The sequence below is a fragment of the Sceloporus occidentalis genome, unplaced genomic scaffold, assembly GCF_023333645.1.
Source record: "Sceloporus occidentalis isolate IW3139 unplaced genomic scaffold, rSceOcc1.0.p SCAF_11, whole genome shotgun sequence".
NCBI lineage: Eukaryota > Metazoa > Chordata > Lepidosauria > Squamata > Phrynosomatidae > Sceloporus > Sceloporus occidentalis.
The window spans coordinates 14,425,762-14,446,257 of record NW_028316991.1 but is presented as its reverse complement, the minus strand read 5'-3'; the positions used below and the strand labels follow the sequence as shown (position 1 = coordinate 14,446,257).

Sequence of the window (20,496 nt, the reverse complement as noted above, 5' to 3'; positions counted from 1 at the left end):
TTATTCTATTAATCTGATATCCACTTCACAACAGAAGATTTATTTAGACTGCCTCTTGTTTTATAAAGGGCTTGGAAGTCTGTAGTAATTTTTGACACTGTTATAATGTTTCTATGACCACCCTCCCCAGCCTCATTTTCATATGGATACAAAGCACTGTGATGGAACGATGGTTCATTATAGTGGGACAGAGCTCTTATCTTCATCCGGCAAGAGTCATTTCCTTCTAAAGATTGAAATGCAAATGTGAAAATTAATGATAACTGCATTATCTGATCTCGGAGATAATACTGATTCACTGTCAGGCTAACACACAGTCTTTCTATGATTTTCTCTACTCCTTCACAATATTCCTCTTACTGTCAGACTATATCTACAGTTAACTATGTTTCGTAGACTTATTTCTTTTTTTTTTAATTTACATCAAATGGCATTTCCGTAGATGTCCTATCTCCCATATTCTCTGAATCAGTAAAGAGAAAGGGCTAGACGATTGCTGACGGCTCCTTAATTTTCTCGGAAATGTGCTATGTTGGTGAGTATTTTCTTTGTGAACATCTTTGGACAAGATCCAGAATGTACTTATAATACACCGGCCTACGTCTGGAATCCCCAAGCTAATATTTTATTTTAACTGCCGTCAACCTCCGCCAAGTGGAATTTATAATTTAACATTTGGAGGAAAATCCAAAGCTCTGCAGTGGATGGCAAGCGATATCACAGGGTGACATGGAGTCTGGGTGAATCATTTGTTTTTAGGGTCTACTAACATCTAAAGCATTGGAGCAGCGAGTTCTTAATTTTAAGGGAAAACTCCATATAAACATTTTTTTTTCTTCTTCTTCATTTTGTTCCAATCTGTAGACATGGAGGCATCCATTGTTGTCAGTCATGTGATATACTGGATCCCTGCTCTAACCACCACACCGAGCAGATTCTTTATGGCAATGCTAATGAAGTCCGTTCCGTCTCAGACTTCATTAGTAAGAGTGTCCATCTGGATGAGCCATTTTATTGTTTAACGCAGGCTGTACTATAAAGAATCAACAAACAAACCAAAGCAACATAATATTTTTGTGATGAGACCCTCTTTCTGTACACAGAAAGGCTTTAAGCAGCCAATTAATGGAGTGAAAACACTACCACTAAAGTGCTTTAATTTTATTTGTCTAACAGGTTTAATGAATGTAAGATACTTTAATATACATTCATTTTTCTTGAGGCTTCATGGGACATTGGACTGTCCCTTTAAATTGATATCTGAAAAGTAATTGCTCACACGCTGTTTTGAAGGACCATTAACATTTAATCACTTGACAATTTCACAATTAATTTCCTGATGGCTTAGAATACAGCGTCTAGCGAATCCCAGTAACATCCACAACACATTGCAGATTAGTAAATGGATACAATGTAAATGGATTGCGTTGTTTCCGATGTGATGTTTCTAACTGATAAACTGAGTGCAAACGATGCAGCAGCTTCAAGAATCCATAGACCACCAATCCTTGGAATCCAAAATATGGCAGTTGACAAAATCTCAATGTCTTCATGCCATGCTATTTACAAAGAATTTGCACAAATAAAAATTTGGTAGGTTTCGGTATTTTTTAGCTCATTTCAAGTGGAAGTGTAACAAAAGCTGGGGTTATAATACCGGAGGTTGAAAAGATTCATAAATATGTTCTCAAAAGATAACAGTGATGTCTGCTCTTTGATATAGCTTCTGAACCAGACACACTGCCCAATAAGCACTTAAGCTGGAATGGATTGCTCAACATGAAGTGTCCACAAACACATCCTCTTCACAGGATGGAGTCCTAAAATCAGACTTTCCTGTAGAAATCATGACAGTTGGACGGTATGCAATGGTAATAACAAAACAAACATGGTCACAGTGCAAGTTCTGCTATAGAAGCCAGTGCTGGGCTAAGATCAATGGGCACCCATCTTGCCTCCCATCTACATGCAGGATAGCTAATAGTGGTGCAGACCATTCAAACTGTTCTCTTTGAGCAAATCTCTTTGATTCTGCACTTCCTGGCATAGCATTAAAGGATATGATGATGTCATATACTGGAACTCTGCATCATATAGAGTGGCACACTATCCCTTACATGATGTTTTGGGGAGTACATCAGCTCTCCCCAACAAGACCATAACTGTGATCTCAGCAGCAAGCACACTCATGGGTCTAACGAACCTTTACAACCCCATGCCATAGGTTACATGGGAGGGTTTACTCTAAGATTAAGCACCAGTTCCTATGAATGTCTTCTGGACATGGAGTATATACCCGGCACTGCAGAGTGCATATGAGCTTTCGATCACAGCAAAGATAACGTCCTTTACAATTATTCCTAAACCATTCAAATGATCTGGTGGCCAAGCACTGCAGTAACACATTGCATCATGAAAGGGTATTATTGGAGAAGACTTTAATATCTCACTACTCTATTTTTAAATCTGTTTCCACAGATTGACTTGGCTGCTTATTTGTAGAACTCTGAGCTGGCACCAAAAATGTATTCTGGTAACTGCACCATGAAGATAAAAAGTAAATTCCACGGCTCTAAAAAAAAAATTATCTCAAAGTCAAAATTATTATTTGTATTAAGATGTTGGATTGCATCGACTAATGCTTTGCAAGTAAAGGGGTTAAGATATCAGCTTCCAGCTTTAAGTATGTAAGCAAGAGACCAATATGTGAAGCACAGCTTTTATCGCCCACCAAGCTAGAACATCAGAACTCATTAGTATTCAGGAACAATTACTGTTCTATTCAAAGCAGGCATGAAGCAAATTATAAAAATTTCAAGGAAACAATAATTTCGGAAATATTACTGCAAAACACACTAGCAAAAATGAAACAGAGTACGTCAATGAATACAATAAATTAATGTTTATCTGGCTTCCAGTTTAAAAGTATATATTATTGTCCCAGGTTCTAGAAAACAGGATAGATGTTCTTACATATCTTCTTTAGCAGATGTTGCTTCATTCCAAGTTCAACAAAATCTAGATTTTTAAGGATTTATGTTCCATACACTACTCTTCAATGTTTGAAACTCCTCTTTTTTGGTTCCTTTGGTTATTCGTTTAGAGGTATATTTACTGAGAGCAGAGTCGTGCCTAAGTGCACATGACACCTTAAGTATTCACCAATTATCACATGACTTCTAAGTCAGGTCTCACCACTATACGCCATTTCTGCTTAGCATTATCCTTCAACACCTTCCATCCTGGCAGTTCAGTGGGAAATATATCAAAAGCTGGCCATAACAGCTAAATAAGACAAATATTTGGTGAATTGCAATTAGAACCAGATGCGCTTAACTAATGGTCACGGCAGAATATATATACACAGTACATTTGAAAAAATCAAGAAAAATAAGTAAATAGGAACATACACTCTGTGATTACGTTACTAAGCATATCATTTCTTTTATATGTAAATATGATTTTGAGCCAAAGTTCTTACATGTACACTGCTCCTTTCCCAGCATGCCCATTATTCAAAATTCAACTTTCTAACATACTTTTGGGTAGAAATAACACATAATAGGTGCATAGTGGATATGAGCCAAACAGTAATATGTGGCCTACCTGGTCCATCCCATCCACTTGAATCAGGTCTGGTTTTAGCTGTTTTCTCTGATTGTGTTTCACCATCTGATTCTGCAGCGTCATGGCTGCCTTCTTCCTCTCCTACGATGGAGATGAGTAAAAGGTCATTTAAGATTTACACAGCGCATTTTAGGAGAGAGTAGACACAAACAGGAAGGTATACATCAAGAAAATAATATATACGTTTATGTATATATTATATCAAACTGCTAATATGTCTAGACATGCAAATATTGTAGTACCGTTGAAGAGGGCCATGGGAACCATCGTTCTGAGCGATGAGAATATTATATTATAATGGAGAATAATTCATATTCCCTAAAGGGCATCAACAGACAATATACACCATTTGTAAAGCAATGTTACCACAAAAGCTGACTCTTATGATATCTGTATAAAAATCAAGATGGCTGCTCACCAAAGCAGCCATCTTTGTTTTGATAACGTAAAGTTGCTACATGAATTATAAGCATTGTATTTCTGATTTTAGATAATTTTAGAAGACATTATTCGTATAACTAATTTTGGTCGCTGACACTAGGTTTTATACTTGTATTACTCCTATAGAGCTTAAGTGTTCTTCACTTAGACTTAGACTAAAATGTTAGTGGCTCCTTACCAATTTTATTTCACCTAAAAAAAATATCAAAAATGAACATAAGATAAACTTTTATATTCAGATATTTGAAGCATGTCGCATTCAAGTACACAGAAAAGCAATTGTTGAAAACAGCAGATGCATATATTGTGCTTTTTTTCCCAATCATTCCCCAATTTGGAAAAAGTATTCTGATTCATGCTTTATTTGTAGCAATAATATCTAAAAAATATTAAATCCAATAATACACTTTTTAACATGGGAAGGATATTCCAAACAAAACTTTTGAGGAAAAAAAACTGTAAAAATGAGGCACATATATTATGAATAAATAAATAAAACAAATATTAAATACAATTTTTTTTTAAAAAAGGTTTGCAAATGTATTTAAATAATATTATGTTGGTATCTTCCTTCAGAGTACCAGTAAATTAACCAGTGTACAATGGTAAATAAAATGATTTATAATCTGATATGTCCTAATAAACCAGTTAATATTCAACTGAAAATTAGTCACGGCTCTAGTGAACTAATAAATTGACTGCATTGCATTAGTAAACTAACTTCTGACATGTAACAGAACGCCTGACTCGAACCTGTGCTCATCATTTAAATTTTATACATTAAATCTGGGTTACAGAGGGAAATCACAACATTTATATAAAATTAGATGAGGAACTACATCAGTCGAGAGAGTATAAGTAAATGTCCCCTAAACAGAACCATTCACATTTGCATGTTTAAGACTGGGAGTGAACTAAAAAAAGTCAAGCTTTACAAACCATTTTTGGCTTCTGTTTAGAGACCAGAATTATAATTGTGTATCGGTAACACACACCAGCTCTGGGGCATCGCTAATCAGTTACTAATGAGCAAAATGAGCAACTTTGCTGATTAGCGACTTAATGTAAACTCAACTAGAATATTTCTTTTGATGGCAAAAATTACACGATTTGCTGGGAAATGGCCAGATGCTTTATGGAATCATGCTGTAACAGGGATCATTTCATTTAGGTCCTAGGCTTGACTGCTTCTAGGGTAGACATGAAAGCTCGCTCTATTTGTACTAGGGACAGAACAATACGCCACCGTATATACCACCACTCTCTGTACATACCCCAAACACATAGAAAGTAACGGCGGATAGGAACCATTCGGCATATCTTGTCTGCCAAACGATACCGAGAGCAATTGCCTACCTAGAGTAACTAAAAACCTTTGATTTTCTGGTCTACATAACCACATTTATCATATTCTAGCCACTTTCTTTCCCTAAATATTATTTTGGTGACCAGAGATGAGGTGAAGCAGTCAAAAAATAAACAAGACAAGCTTCTATATACCCAGGGCCAGATGTAGACCAAATGGCCCTCCAATGCGACAATATTCTCTGCCACCCCTTAAGGTATGATTTCTGTACAAGAAGCTGCCTGGTACTATGACTGGCCCTGTGTATACCTGTGTACTTATTATTAATAGGCTCCCAAACCCTGAAATCACAAAAAAATCTAGACATAACTTAAAATTTTATAATATTGTTTATATATTTGTAGTATTTAAGAATTTCTGCAATAAAAAAAAACAACATTTATATAATGAATATCAAAAAGGTATCTGTAAGCCACATTATCTAAAGCTCTTCTTTTTTCCAAATTTAACTGGTACTTTTGCTTTTATCATTCAAGGATGTTATAATCATCATTCTGTTCTGAACTCTGTTTACATTCGTATCTGATTTGTTCTGCGCACTATAATCCTTTGTTTAAACGTCTGGCAAGCATTTCTTACTTTATGTATACATATCATCAATATTCTTGTGATCTTATTCTTTACATTATGTGTGTATTTTTTGTCTGATATCAAATTTCTTCTTTGAAGCTTTGGGGGTGGTGGTGGGGGGGAAATATATGGCAGTCAAATAAATAAAATAGTATTTGACATAAAATGTAAAATCGTTACCAAAATACAATGAAAATTCAAAAAGCAAATACTACAATTCAATAAACTATGAAATATCATCTATGAAAGTTAATATAATGTATGGGATAAGCGTACAAATTCTAACAAAAGTAAACCACTCCCACGGCATTCTAATATATAAAAAATTATTTGTAGACTTTATTATGTAGGTTTATATATCGCTATATTCAAATGTAGAATATGGTCAGAGCTGCTGGGAGATACCGGCTAAGTCAGAGCCGTGACTAACAAAGGATCACAAGCAACCTAACAAGACAAGCCAGTTTGTACTTATCCTCTTTTTACGAGTATAAGCCAAGCCGGTTGGCTGGACCAGCAAAAGATTTGGGAAAAGTCATCTCCTTTAACATATTTTACCTAAATAAATATACATCATAGCATGAGAGTGTGATTCAGTGGTCAGTGAGCTCCTGTGTATTTGGGTTAGATGGTTTGTGTGCACATTAACCTGGTGAGGCAAAACACAGTAAAGAATGAGTGTAAAAGAGTAGGAGTAAGTGGGGCTATAAACCATTTCCTATGAAACCAAAGAAGTAAAGTAAATTTAAAAAAATAATAATAATAAAAAAATACTTTTAAATGACATCATGATACAACATGGAATTGTGGTGTCAAAGTGAAATTATATTAACTCAATAACATAAAACATTCTATTTACAACCTAAATTGCATTAAAACAATTTTGCTAGCTTATTAAATGGATATTTTTCAAAATAATATGAGGGTTTTTTTGGGTGGGGGATCTCCATTTTGATATTCAGCATTATTTTTAATTTAAAATTGTAATCATGTAAACACTTATGTTTTATAAATGTCTACATTCCTTCACTTGACATATGATATAATATCCTTAACCAGTGTAAAATGAACTAATATGTGACTAAATTCTAATACAATCAATTATAACAATTATAAAAAGTTGTATCTGTCAAAAAAACTAAAAGAACTCTTAAAACCTGCCTCCGACCCTAGAAATAAACAGATGCACAAGGTCTTTATTATAGTTTCTATTGTTTTATTTTTTATACTTTATTATAGCTTCTATTGTTTTATGTTTTATATGCGAGTGCTTATACCACAAAGCGTTAACATTCATATCCTATTTAACTAAGGCCTACAACGCACCTAACAATGGCGACAGGCACAAAAAAATCATATTGGACCACGGAAATGACAAGTCTTGCAAGAAGGATTATGTCCACCCTGCGGGTGGGGTCTGCTGGCAGCAAATACAAAGGATACTCAATCAGCTCTATCAGTGATCTATCAGTTTCTTCATTCTAACCAAATCCACAGAAAACAAGGAGTCAAAGATTCAGGTCAATAAGCTTATAGGCGATTTGCACAAACATTTCCTACAGCAAGGTAAACTACAAAGTCATATTGGTTTTTCTTCTCCTTACAATTATTTAATTATTTCAACAGAACTTGTAATCAGAGATAGGCAACCCCTGACACAGCGGCTGCCGTGGATTTAGACTCCAGTGATGTTCAGATAGCTATTCAAGCATCATGGGAATCAAAGCCCTACAGCAGACAGAGGGCTGACTAGTGTTGCCTTTTATGCACCCTTTAATAGGCATTTTGCTAAGTATGGCGGTCCCAGCGCTTACATTAGACTACTTTTTTAAGGAAACGGTGGGTAGCTGAGATGATGTTGACTGAGATAATTTTTAAATAAACATAAGTAATATAGGTAAGGTTTTTTCCTGACCTAAGTTTTTTCAAACACAAAAAAGAAGAAGAAGAATGTATACCAGGCCAAAACAGATGGGGCTTATGAAGCTCTTCAGCTGCCTTCTTGTATTTCTGAAATGTATTTGTTTGTTTGAGCTGGGAGTACTTAAGAGTATTCTTGCCCAACGCCTGGCTTGGCGCTGCTTTTCAGTAGGGGGAGTCATATTATCAAGAGCCAAGACAGCAAAAATGTCTCCTCGCCATGTGTGTGTCTGGTGAGGAAATGTGGGGTCTTGGTTTACAATGGCTGGCTCGCCAATTTCTGTAAACAAAAAATGTAATACAATTTAAAATCACACACTGTACCTTTGTTACAGAAATATTCTACATCCTCACAGGTCATGTTCTCTGGCTCAAATTCTGATGTAAAGCTTTCCTCCAAAGGAAAATCTTCTTTAGAAACAATATCATTTTCCTCAGACAAACAATCTTCTTCATCTTCTTCAATGGCGTCCTCAAGAGGCCCTAAAAAAAAATTTGGACAGGTAAATACGTGTGATTATTAAATATCCCAGCAGCTCCCCGGTGCTGTGAAAAATATCATGTTGGTCCCAACACCAATGTTTTATTTTTAAACTATTTTTACACCTCTTTTTGATTAAACACTTGCTTTTCTGCTTTTTATTTGCTAAATTGCAGTTTGTGGTGTAATTACTGCTGTTCCATCTACTCTGTAAAAATACTGATTTAAAAAATATCATTTCTAGCATTGTTCTATGCCCAAAGCCTTCACAGAAATACATTTTTAATCATGTAAAATTGCTTAATTCACTTTTTTTTCCAAAGAAAGCTTAAATGTCACATGGCACAAAAGCACAAAATCATAGGTTGTTGCCATAGAAACTGGAAAGCTTTTTAAAAAGTGTTTTGTTTTTTTTTCAAGTGAGAAAATAATGTCAGATCTGCTGAGGGTTATTTGCTTAAAATAGTAGAAAGATCCATTCACGTTTTGTCGATGCGGAACAGCAAGCTTAAAAGAGAGCTATCATCGTCCCAGCTTTTAGCATTTTGGAAATCATTGATTAAAAAAAAATATATCTTGTATTTTTGTTTGGAAATTAATTTCATTATTTTGGAGATATTTAGTTTAACCATATAATCTGTGCATTAGAAAGCATTCCCTAATTAACTTCCTGTCCTGGTTTTCTTTCCCTTCTCCCCGACACAACCTAAGAGAGGCTGCCTTAACCAATAGGCAACATGACAAGAGTGGAGAGATGGTATAATGGGGAGGAATAATCACGCAAATTCTGAGAAAAGGAAGGCAAGTCGCCTGCACCCATAGTATTCAGTCAACACCAAAATGTGTTATAGATGCCTCAGCAAAACCTAATTTCATAGCGACATTGTTATGATGAAACCAACGTACTCATGATCATAACGTTAACCAAAGGAACATGGCTGCTCTGATTGTGCTTCCCAACCTCTCTACGTTTCTGCTTTCAGTGACCTTACAGGGTTGTCTTGGAGCTGAACAGCCGTTTTATTGAAAAGACTTTGCACAAGGATTTAGATTTTTTTCTGTATTGCCAGGTCCAGACCGGGAAATAAAAGCAGCCTTGGCACTTATTATATATACGCGGCCGCTAGCTGGATACCTGCAGCCGCACATTATGTGTATGTAGACGGCATGCTGACACTGGGGGGCTCCATCAGCTACTGGCTCACTAGGCTTCTGGCTGGTTCCTTCGCCCCAACTTCAGCATGCATTATAAAGAGAGAGCACCAGTTGGCACCTCCTGTTAAAAGGGCTGAGTCATCTCTACGATTTACCTATACATTATGCAGGGCCAGCATGTCCATATCTACAAAGGAATTACAGAAATGTTAAGACCTAAACCAAACATCCCAGGTTAGTGAATACACCCCGTTTTCTTTTAATCCAAATATTCCTACACAGCATTTTCAGAGTTAAAAAAAAATACAAACTTCAATCTCTTACATTCATGTAAACGTAAGACTAAAAGTCTGTGCTCATATCCCTGATATATCGCTAACCCTAAGAGTGCAAAAACACTATTCACTAAAAAAAAAAAACCCCACAAAACTCACATACAATAAACATAGGGCCATCGTCATCAATTTGCCCACTTGATTTAATTATACAGCTATTACCGGTAATATAAAAATAATATATAAATAATAATAATAAGAAAAATTATAATCAATGATTAAAAAAATTCACATCTCCTAGCTGCATGCTGCATATCCCGCAGGGTTCTTTAATGAAGGAATGTTAGTTCCGTGGACCTTGCAGGACTACATCATCCTAATGTAATTGCGTTTAACAGCAAGAATAAAGTCCTATTTCTCGAGCCACTAAGAAGAAAAAAAAAATATTTTAAATGAGCAAAGTTCTTCCTCAAGCCACTCACTTTTTAACATGAGTTGCATCAGGGGATCTTGCGGGAAGGAAACATTTTTATTAATTTTTCTCTTATCGGCAGGAGAATGTTGCTTTTTTCATTTACATTCCTTGCCTCCAGGTAGCAGAGTAGAGAATCATATACTAGAAAATTTTGATTAATTTCTTTCCATGTGTTCTGTTATTTCTTATATATAATTGATTTCTTTTGCTCGTAGCTGTACATCTATTTTATATCTGCACCTATTGCCTGCCTTCAATCAAGAAAGTTGAAGGAAAATTACCTGAATTTTGTTAAGTTTATTAAAAAAAAGGGAGCTATGTGAATATTTAAATTGTTAAGTTTATTAAAAAGAGCCGTGCGAATATTTAAATTGAGTTTTGAAATGCTAACGACAGCAAGATATTACAGAATTTTAATAGTAGGTTCAATTTGACCCGCCGACTTTTGCAGCAAGGGTCAAAAATTATTCAAATTGTTTCTTTACACTCAAAGAAGGATTCCTTTGATTTTTTTTAAATGGATTAATATTCTTCACTGCTGGGTCTTTTGACACTGGTGCATAACGGTATTAATTCCACTGGTGTATAAATTTTTCAAAGGCCTTTCCTCTTTCATTCTCATGTGTACTCTTAACTTGTTTAACTTTTTTTTTTTTTGCTATAAAGGGATAAGGCTTTTATTAAGGCATTTTGGCCTCTTTTTTTTTTTTAAGCTGACCGAAAAGTTTGCGATATTATTACTGAAAAGTGATTCCGTCTCAGAGGTAATTTTAGTAATATGCCTAGTCTAGTATGTTTAATACCATAAGGGCCTTATTGAAGGGACCTAGCTACCTAACAAACGTAATCATTCTACTTGGGAAATGATAATTGTATAATGCAATTCCATCTTTCCAACTTTGACAATTTTTTCGCTCTCATCTTCATCAATCTGAAATGGTTTGCAAGTCAGATATGATTATCTAAAGGACTCTAACAATTACAGTAACCAGAAAGGATTAGGATAGCAGAGGTCTAAGGCAGTTGTTTTTGCATGTAGTAACTAAAGGGGTTAATACTTAGGAACACACAGGGTATTATCAGGAGTCTCAGGATTTGTGTCTTTAATCACAGGGTTGGAAGGTGGACTTTTGTCACACCCACCTGTGCCCGTTTTTGCCCACTTTCTGCCTACTTTCTACCCATTTCTAATTATTCTCCACTCACTCCACTCACTAAGCTCCACCAAGGTTAGGGAACCCTAGCCCTGACCCCTGATCTCACTACCGTGTCCCACCAGGATAGGAGAAGCTTGGGGCAGCCAACCCTGGGATGGTAATGGATGAAGCAGCGATCCAATAGTGTTATCATTATAGAAACAGACTGAATGGTAAAATCAGCAAGAACATTCTTATTAATAACCATCAACATTATGATGATGATAAATCACGGGAAAAGCAGAACTTAATAGTTAACAAACATGTCTGAAAATATGGCAGCTGGCCCACTGCTGTAATTAATAAACCCGAGCCCCTGGACCCTGCTTAATACCCCCATGTGGTGGAGGTATTAAGGTGATGAAGGAGTCTGGATATAACAGGAGGGTTTCTAGAAGTGCAGGACATTTTCAAAAAACGCACAAGAATTCAGACACCCAATCTGCACAAATTTTTAATACATTTCCTTACGTTATCGCTGGCTATTTTGGTATTAATTTTAGTTTTTACAAAATCTGAAAGTATATTGATAACAACGTTGCGTATTTTCACAGACAAAAAAACCCAAATTGTTTGTAGACAATTAACATTTTACAAAGAACTAGATCCTGGTTTCTAATTTTCCGGATGTAAGTTTATGCGGCGTTTACTAAAAGTGTAAGTAATACATCATATAAAGACAATAACCGCCGACTCTTATAAGCACTGAACACTGAATTTGCTTTTTATATTTTATTAAGTAGATACAACCGTTCTTTCAGCTCCTGAATCAATATGGGGAACGACATTTATATGAGTCAGATTGGGGACTTAACTTGAAATATTCCATTTACACACTGCTGATTGATTTTCTTTTTTTCAGCACATGCCCTCTGTAATTGCTAAGAGCATCATAAATTGCCAAACAAGATCTATATTAAAACAGGGGGAAAAAGGATGCATAGCACATAATCTCTAGAGGAGAGATAGTGTCTGTTCTGTCAATAAAACAGTAGCCGTTTTACCTCTCCTGATCACATTGTGGGCTAAATGGCACGAAAACCATCTAAAAGATGGCCGCACATTTAGTGGTACAGTATATTGATTTTTTTTTTCTCTTATATTAAATAGACTAGGATTTTCTTTATGTGGATTACATGATATCCTGCCAACGATTCTAATAAGATCATACACTTGTCGGTCCTTTGTCTTCCTTCTGCAACACTGCATTCAATTGGAAGCCACAACGGCCGTTTTGCCAAGAAATCTACCACCGAGCAGCTGATTCTCGAAGCTCTCACCCCAACCCATATTTGTTTGTGCTTCGTCTAGTCTCTCCGAAACAAAATTACTACCGAGGTCAAAGCTTTTCCAGGGGCCATGAACCACAGTATATATTATCTTACAACTCAAAATCAAAGCGCCGACATCTTTAATAGTCCTTCGTTTTTTGTCAGACTGGAGCTTCTGCTTCTCTAGTTCCAAAAAGTATTAAAAATTGTTCACATAAATTCAATATATATAATAAATTCTATGATAATTAATCACGAATATGTTGGCTTTACTTAACAATACATTACAAAATAGATTAATAAGAATTATTAAGTGTATAAATATGGAATAATATCATGAAAGATACAGGATAGATAGAAAAATGAGGGAGGATTGTTGCATTTGACTCGCGTGTTCCCATTGTAAAATTAAAAACAAATAAAACGTTTAGAGAAAGAAATAAGTAATTAGTAAAAGAACCAGACAGAGTATAGGAAGACATTGAGACTATTGGGGAAGAGTGGGAGGTTAATGGGGCTGGAGTCCCTAATTACTACGCAAAAGGACGACTCGAGTCAGGGGCATTACTGCTTAAAAAATATTAAATCGATGCAAGTTGACAGAGACAAATGGATACATCATGCCAAGAGGATTCAGCTTACCGTGTATTATATCTGTGCAACGAATATCTGGGATATTTGGGAGTTAATGTAAAAAGTGGGATCTATAGCTATTCTGGATGTAGGGTTTCCAAACAGGAAAAGTATTGTGTCCATGGTACATGTTGTTCCCTTGAAAAGCATGTTGAGATTCTGTCCCATACTTTGTATTGACTCAGTAACGCCACTGAGATCAAATCAAACAGCAGGCTTTTCTTTGGTATATAATGCCCAGACAAGGCAGTGTTTGCTACCATCCCCTGCCTTACATACGAGAAGAATGTCTTTTTTGTACCTAACATCCTACATGCCACTGTCTCCTAGCTAGTTATCCTAAGTAACATCCAAGCATTTCAGATAGCAGTGACCCAAACATAAGTGGCTGTCTGGAGTTTCTCCCTTCTAGTTCTATAGAAGCCACACAACATATACACTATACCACTCAACACCTCTCTGCATTAATCTCATTTATCACCAATATATGAATTATATTTATCCCTTCTCTTAATGCCAACGCCAAAAGATTCTGATAGAATTTAGCTTATCATTAAATTTATAATAATATAATTAATATATAATTTTAAATAATATTTAAAGAACAGTATACTGCCCCAATCAGCCCCACTGTACATTAATAGCATATAAAAGTACTTAGTAAGTACTATAATATGCATTCATAAATGGCATTAAGCATTCCTATAGAAATGAATGGGACTGCTCTCCATGCATGCGCTGGGGGGTGATTCTGAATCTAACAAACCCCCCCTATGCACCTGAAAGGGAAACAAGCCCTGAATTATAAGGTTACACTCTCTATCATTAAATTATATATGATGGATGTAGCGTAATATGACAGAGCAAATCATTGGTGAAAACATTGCTTTTGGTATAAAATATTTTATGTTGTATTACTGGGAATGTAATTATTCTCATAATTGTTACGATGTATCTTTTAAGTCTATCAGACCTAGAATTGGGTCACTATTCATTCAGTGGTAGCAACACGGATAAACAAGGGATTTGAACAGATGGTAGGCCAGCGACAGATATGTTGTCATGCATGCAAAATGGGTAATTAAAGCCTAAATTATCTAATGATCCAGTGAATTTTACCACGTTTCCCCCAAAGCATGAAAAGAAAACTGCAAGTCGATACTTTTGCCATTTAAAATAATAATATTGGGTAACACTTTGTGAACAGATTTATCTTTCATGTATTTGGATGTAGTCATTTTGCTAGAAAGAGCCATAAGATTATGTTTATAGTATAAGTAGGTCAGCTAAACCACAAAGGAAAAAAATCACATTATAGAACGATCAGAAAAAAAAACATACTGGCCATCTTTTGAATACAGTTTGCATTTCTTTTTAGAAGGCGTTCAAGGGGTGCGCTCTAGTTAATGAATTAACTGTATTACCGTGCAATTGTTAGTTCTAATAATAAATGAAACCTTTCACCATGTCAGGCATGCACAGCGTTAAATAAAATCGCAGCGGAAGGGACATTTGTTAGAATGCCCACATTACCTGAATGCTTCGGCTATGTCTAAAATCTTGATATTTCTTTGTTGTTCACCCTGCACTAAGATGACCTGACATAAATCCTAAGATCATGATTCTTTAATGGTATCATGTTAGGATACCTTCAACTGGCATTACATGCTGGGCTTGTGGCCACGAGCACCACACATCTATCTCGGGCGACAGGCCTGGTACTTTCCTGTGTTAGAATAAAAAATCTGTATTTTTGCCTGTGTATTGCCCCCTGCATCCAGCTGGTAGCCGTTATTTAGGGGCCGCTGGCCTTAAGGTGCCAGGGACGCTTTTCTTCCCCAATACAGACCTGCAGAGGAGAAGCACCAAAGCTCTTTGGTGCCTTTAGTCTGTCTTACATACCAGAACCTATATTCTTCTATATTTTGTGTTTCAATAACTGTTGAATGAGTTGTAATGATCATTTCTAATATTCATGGTGTAAAAAAATCTATAAATCACAAGGTTTTTATTGTAACTATAATTATTTTTTACTTTTCATTTCCATGACAAACTGGGGCAAATTGGTTCTTATCTTCTTATTTCTTATCTAAAGGGAGAGCTGACAGGAGAGTTGTGTTGAAACTCCTTGACTCCGTAATACCTTACGAAGAGCCAACTCTGGGGAACTGCTGCTTCAGGGAAGTGCTTGGCCCTGTATAATGTATAGTGAAATCAGTTAGATTTCTTTAGTCTACTCCTTTATTAAACTATACATTATACAGGCCTAGCTCTTTAAGCTGGAGAAGCTTGCCTGTGTTGGCCATTCATAATGAATAGTGAAGTGAAAAAGTTAAAACCACGACTCTGATGCAAACTCTTTCTTTAGTGAATAAACCAAGAAGTAGCTCTTCTTTTTTCAAATAATTCTGGGTTAGTATGGTGGAGGTTAGATTTTTTGTTATTCTTATGATTAAGCACAAGTGATCACACCTCCATTGCACAGACACACACACACACTCGCGCATACACACCTCTCTTTCCACACATACATGGCTGAAGCACAGAGCAGACTTCAGATTTGATAACATCTGCTACAACAAATAACGAAAAGAGTGTGAAGTCTGATGAATGTTTAAACAGAACATTTTTTATGGATCAGCTAAATCTTTTCTGCTTTTTAATTAAAAGTAAAGAAAATGGAACTTAATTATCCTGTAAAGATTAGCTTGTGGGCATCTTTCTGTAAATTACTTCTAATTGAAAGCAAATCGTCAAATGACATTCAAAGTACTGTCCTTTAAAACACAGCTGCTCGAATGCTGATTTCATGTGAATTCTGCCGCTTTCTTGTTGCAACGTGGCATATATGAATATTTAACTTGTTTTTTTTTTCTTCCAGAGCTTATTATATCTTAATCACATTCCATCCACACCCCACTTAAACAAATACAGTAGCAAACAAACAACCCTCCCCTTTAAGGAAATAAATTCTACAATCCATTTCAAGCACACTATCTGCAAAGCTTTTCTTTCATGTCTTCGGTTTCAGAGCAGTCTTGGTTAAAATAATATTATATCTAAGTACCGCTTAATAACGCGCATGTTAATTACTTTTATCTTATTCCAAATACCCCACCTTTCCTTGGTTACTATATTATCATCTTGTTTACAAAATCCTACACATATTTTAGCAGAGCAAACACAGAAACATAGAATTTGACGGCAGATAAGAACCACCCAGCCCATGTAGTTTGCTCGTTTTTCCTTAATCAGAACTTGGACTTGTCTTAGATTCAGGATAGCTTTATGCCCGCCATATGCATGTTTGAAATGCCCTGACTGTTTCAGCCTTCTACATCTACCACCCTCTCCGTAAAATTAAACGTCCTTATGTTCCATCTCAGCCTCTGACCCTCTAGTTTTAGATGATGACCTCTTATTCTAACATTTCTCCTCCTTTGAAATAAACGTCCCCCTCTTATACTTGGTTAAATCACTTTATGCATTTAAATGTTTCCATCACATCCCCTCCCTCTCTCTTCTTTCCTCCAATATCAACATTTAGGATTCAAGTTATTTGGTGGATACATATTTTTGCCTAATTTTGCACTACGCTTTTCTTGTGCTCCAAAAAACTTTCAAACTTCAAGATGCCATAATGTTCACATCATCAAAACAGAGTTTTCCCAGCAAAGAAAAAAAACACCCAAAAACTAATAGGAAGAAAAAAAATATGATCTCCATTTAGCCAGAAACAGATAAGCTATTCAACACACAAAATCAGTGCTCCTTTATTATGTAGCACTATGGAATATGTCAGTAATATAGAAAAAAAGGAATTATAACCTCCTATAACCCATTCCTAGCGACTCATGTTATAAGAAAACATGTACTAATGGGGTAGATGTTAGAACGAAAGGTCATAATCTTAAACTAGAGGGTAAGAGGCTTAGGTGCAATGTAAGGAAGTTTTACTGTACCTTACTAAGAGTGTAGTAGATAAGTGAAAAAGCCTCCCAGCAGAAGAGATAGACAGCAAGACTGAGGAAATGTAAACATGTATGGGATTGGCATATGGCTATCCTGAATCTAAGACAAGACCAAGGACTGATTAAGAAGTCCTTAAACCAGGAAAGAAACGGTTAGGCTTGACGGGCCAAATGATTCTTACGTCAAACTCTATGTTTCTATTAATTATTGGTTTTTTTTCTATTAGTTTTTTTTTAAGTTACATAATACATAAAAAGATTATAATACATAAAAACCAATTACAGAAGATCGTTGTTGTTTCCAGTGGTACCTTTAATAATCTCATTGTGTCAATCATGACAAATCACTGTTACCAAATACCGGCTCCGCTGAACACCCCATCAAGTCCCATTTGCATCTTCCGATATAGAAAACACTTGAGGGTTCAAAATAGATTTGACAAGTGTTGAGATTTTTGGACGTCTACGTGCAGATTCAGTAGAGTTATCAGACCAAGCAGACGCACAATTCAGGTCCAATGTCACTTCTCTTCATTATGTTAATAGTTAATACATGCAAATGAATACACTCTAGCAATTTGATTTCATACAAGATAGTTTGCGTATTGTCTTAGCTGTAATGACTGTACACTTCTTACAGATTCCATTTATGCAAGGGTAGGTAGTTCACGTTATCAGCGCTACTCCTCCGAGGTCCCACTGAAATGGTCCCACTTTCCCCCTCTCACCTAATTGCCATGCGGGTATCATTGGAAAAATGTTCATACTACTGATGTTTTTCTTAATTAAGATACAAATGAACTGTTCCAAATAAAAAAAAAAAGAGAAGAAGAGGGAAAAGGTGGCACAATGTACCAAGAGCTTAATCAAAGCTTCTCCATTGTTCTATCACTGCTGCGGGGGTCTACAGAGTCAATATTTTCATGAAAAAAACTATTTCTATAGACACGCTTGGGATTGGATAAAAAAAAACGACAGTTGTATTTTGCTACAAATATTAATCAATGTATAAAAAGTATCATTTGTCTAAAAAAAAATATTTATTTATTTAATGCGTATTACTATGTATTACAATGTATGTCAATATGTACAGATGCGATGGAAACATTTAAATATATAAAGGGGTTAAAAAAAAGTACGAGAAGGAAGTTTATTTCAAAGAAGGTAACAGTCCAGAATTAGGCGGTCAGAGAGTTAGATCTAATGTCAGGAAGTTTTACTTTACTGAGAGGGTAGTACTTAGGCAGAACAGCCTCCCAGAAGAGGATGAATACAGTGAGGGGATTTAAACATGCTTGGGACGGGGATATAACTTTCCTGAATCTAAGAGAACACCAAGAACGGATTTAGGTCCGAGTCTCTACATCAGGAAAAATGGGCAGACTAGATGGGCTGAATGGTTTGTATGGGCTGTATAGTTTATATTTCTATATATTATTAAAGTCTTCTACTTTCCTCTGCACTAATTATAAAACATGCTGAAAATGTGTAAGAAATACTTTATTTTATAGAATATAAGACATGCCAAATCTTAAAAGGGTATTTAGGTTTCCTAATACAAGGCACAGGCATTTTTTAGGACAAATGAATGAGTAATGAAAATATGCAAATATCCTATCGAAATTATAAAACAGACTGAAAAATTAAACATTGTTAATAAAGCGTACAAACATGACTTTATGACCCAGTATTTTTTTTAAATTACGTATTTTAGCTTAAACTGGAAAGATGGTTGGCTGAGAGTGATGAAAATTAGAAATTAGAAAGTCTCAATCAGAACCACATCGATTAATTGCGATTTAGTTTCCATGCAAGGAAATGAATAGTCCCAAGTAACTGTTCTCCGTTATAGCAAATTCCTAGGAAAGTCGTTGGTTTCCAGAGATACAAATTAACTAAGGAAATGAAACCAATCTCCAGAACCACTGGTTTATTTTACTGAACCTACTCAGAGTTGTTTTTCCTACTTCTGTTTCCTTCTGTTATTGCCAAATTTCTGTGCACTCATTCTTACTGAATTCTGTTTAAGATGCATAATTTCAGACAATCAATTTGTTAATGAATGGCCTGGAACACCCCACAAATATATGATTTATAAATCAGCGCCATTCATTAAAGTTACTCTGTCTCATTTCGGAATGAAAATGAATCGAGTCGCGCATCTATCTGTTAGATTCGAACTCGGCATGGTATAGCAGCACTGAGACCTTCCAGAACTTTCCTAACTGCTGGCTGTCGTGTATATTATGAGCATTAATAGGACTGTACAAGAGGTCATCCATGCTGACTTGAAGTAAGGAATTATCACCTAAAGTAGGTGATAAGAAGAATAGGGATAAGGAATTCACTATCTACAGAGGTTGTGAGACCAATTGATGCATTTCAATGTGGTCTGGATTGAGTATGCAGGGATTTAATGGTTAATAATGTCACGAATAGTTATAGCTTGTTGATCCATTGAGAAATACAATTTCCATTTTGGAGTCAAGAAGGATTTTTTTTTGCTTTTTGAGGCACAATTGGAAATTGCTTAAATGTGGGTTTTTTGACGAATTATGGATCAACAGCCCGGTCAAACTTGATGGGTTTTTTTTCCAGTTTAAATTACTATGTAACTCTGTAGCTATTTTAAAGCTGTTCATCTTGTAACTATGGCGTCGAGCTCGTTCGGTATAATTATTCTGACCCTAATTAATATGTAAGAAAACACGTTCTGTGTTCTAAAATTATACATCAAACGCGTCTATTTCGGAATCATGTAAAGTACGTGTAAGAAATCAGAATTATTATCCTTTTCCGCTAATGAAAATTAAAAGGTAGCCATCCTAATCCATCAAGTAGCCAGTCAACAGGCTCCAGTTAAAGCACAAAAGCTGCAGTTCACCAAGGCGCAGTTATTCCCTCGTAAATCGGAAGCAGCAACATCATTCCACTTTTCAATACATTAAGGTGAAACTATAAAATTGTAATTAACAAAATTGGGGTAAAACACTTTTAATTGAGTACATTAGTGCTTAAACCTGAGAAATATGCCCAGACGGTAGAAATCGTTGCCTTTCACCCAGTGGGCTCGTTGCAGAGGAGGCTGAATGTTGTCTTCTCACTAGATCGTATC

The 20,496-nt window shown here is 35.7% G+C and overlaps 1 protein-coding gene across 1 annotated transcript in view; it reads right to left on the bottom strand.

The window, feature by feature from the left end:
• The window catches only part of LOC149305620 (zinc finger protein ZFPM2-like), a 147,827-nt gene extending 136,867 nt beyond the window's left edge, over window positions 1-10,960 (bottom strand). The window contains exons 1-3 of the mRNA XM_089477386.1: window positions 10,939-10,960; window positions 8,249-8,407; window positions 3,607-3,708 (exon numbers count right to left, since the gene is read on the bottom strand). Coding sequence (XP_089333512.1) covers window positions 3,607-3,708; window positions 8,249-8,285 — 139 coding nt within the window. The 5' untranslated portion in view covers window positions 8,286-8,407; window positions 10,939-10,960. The remainder of the gene's footprint in view (window positions 1-3,606; window positions 3,709-8,248; window positions 8,408-10,938) is intronic.
• Window positions 10,961-20,496: the final 9,536 nt, after the last annotated feature.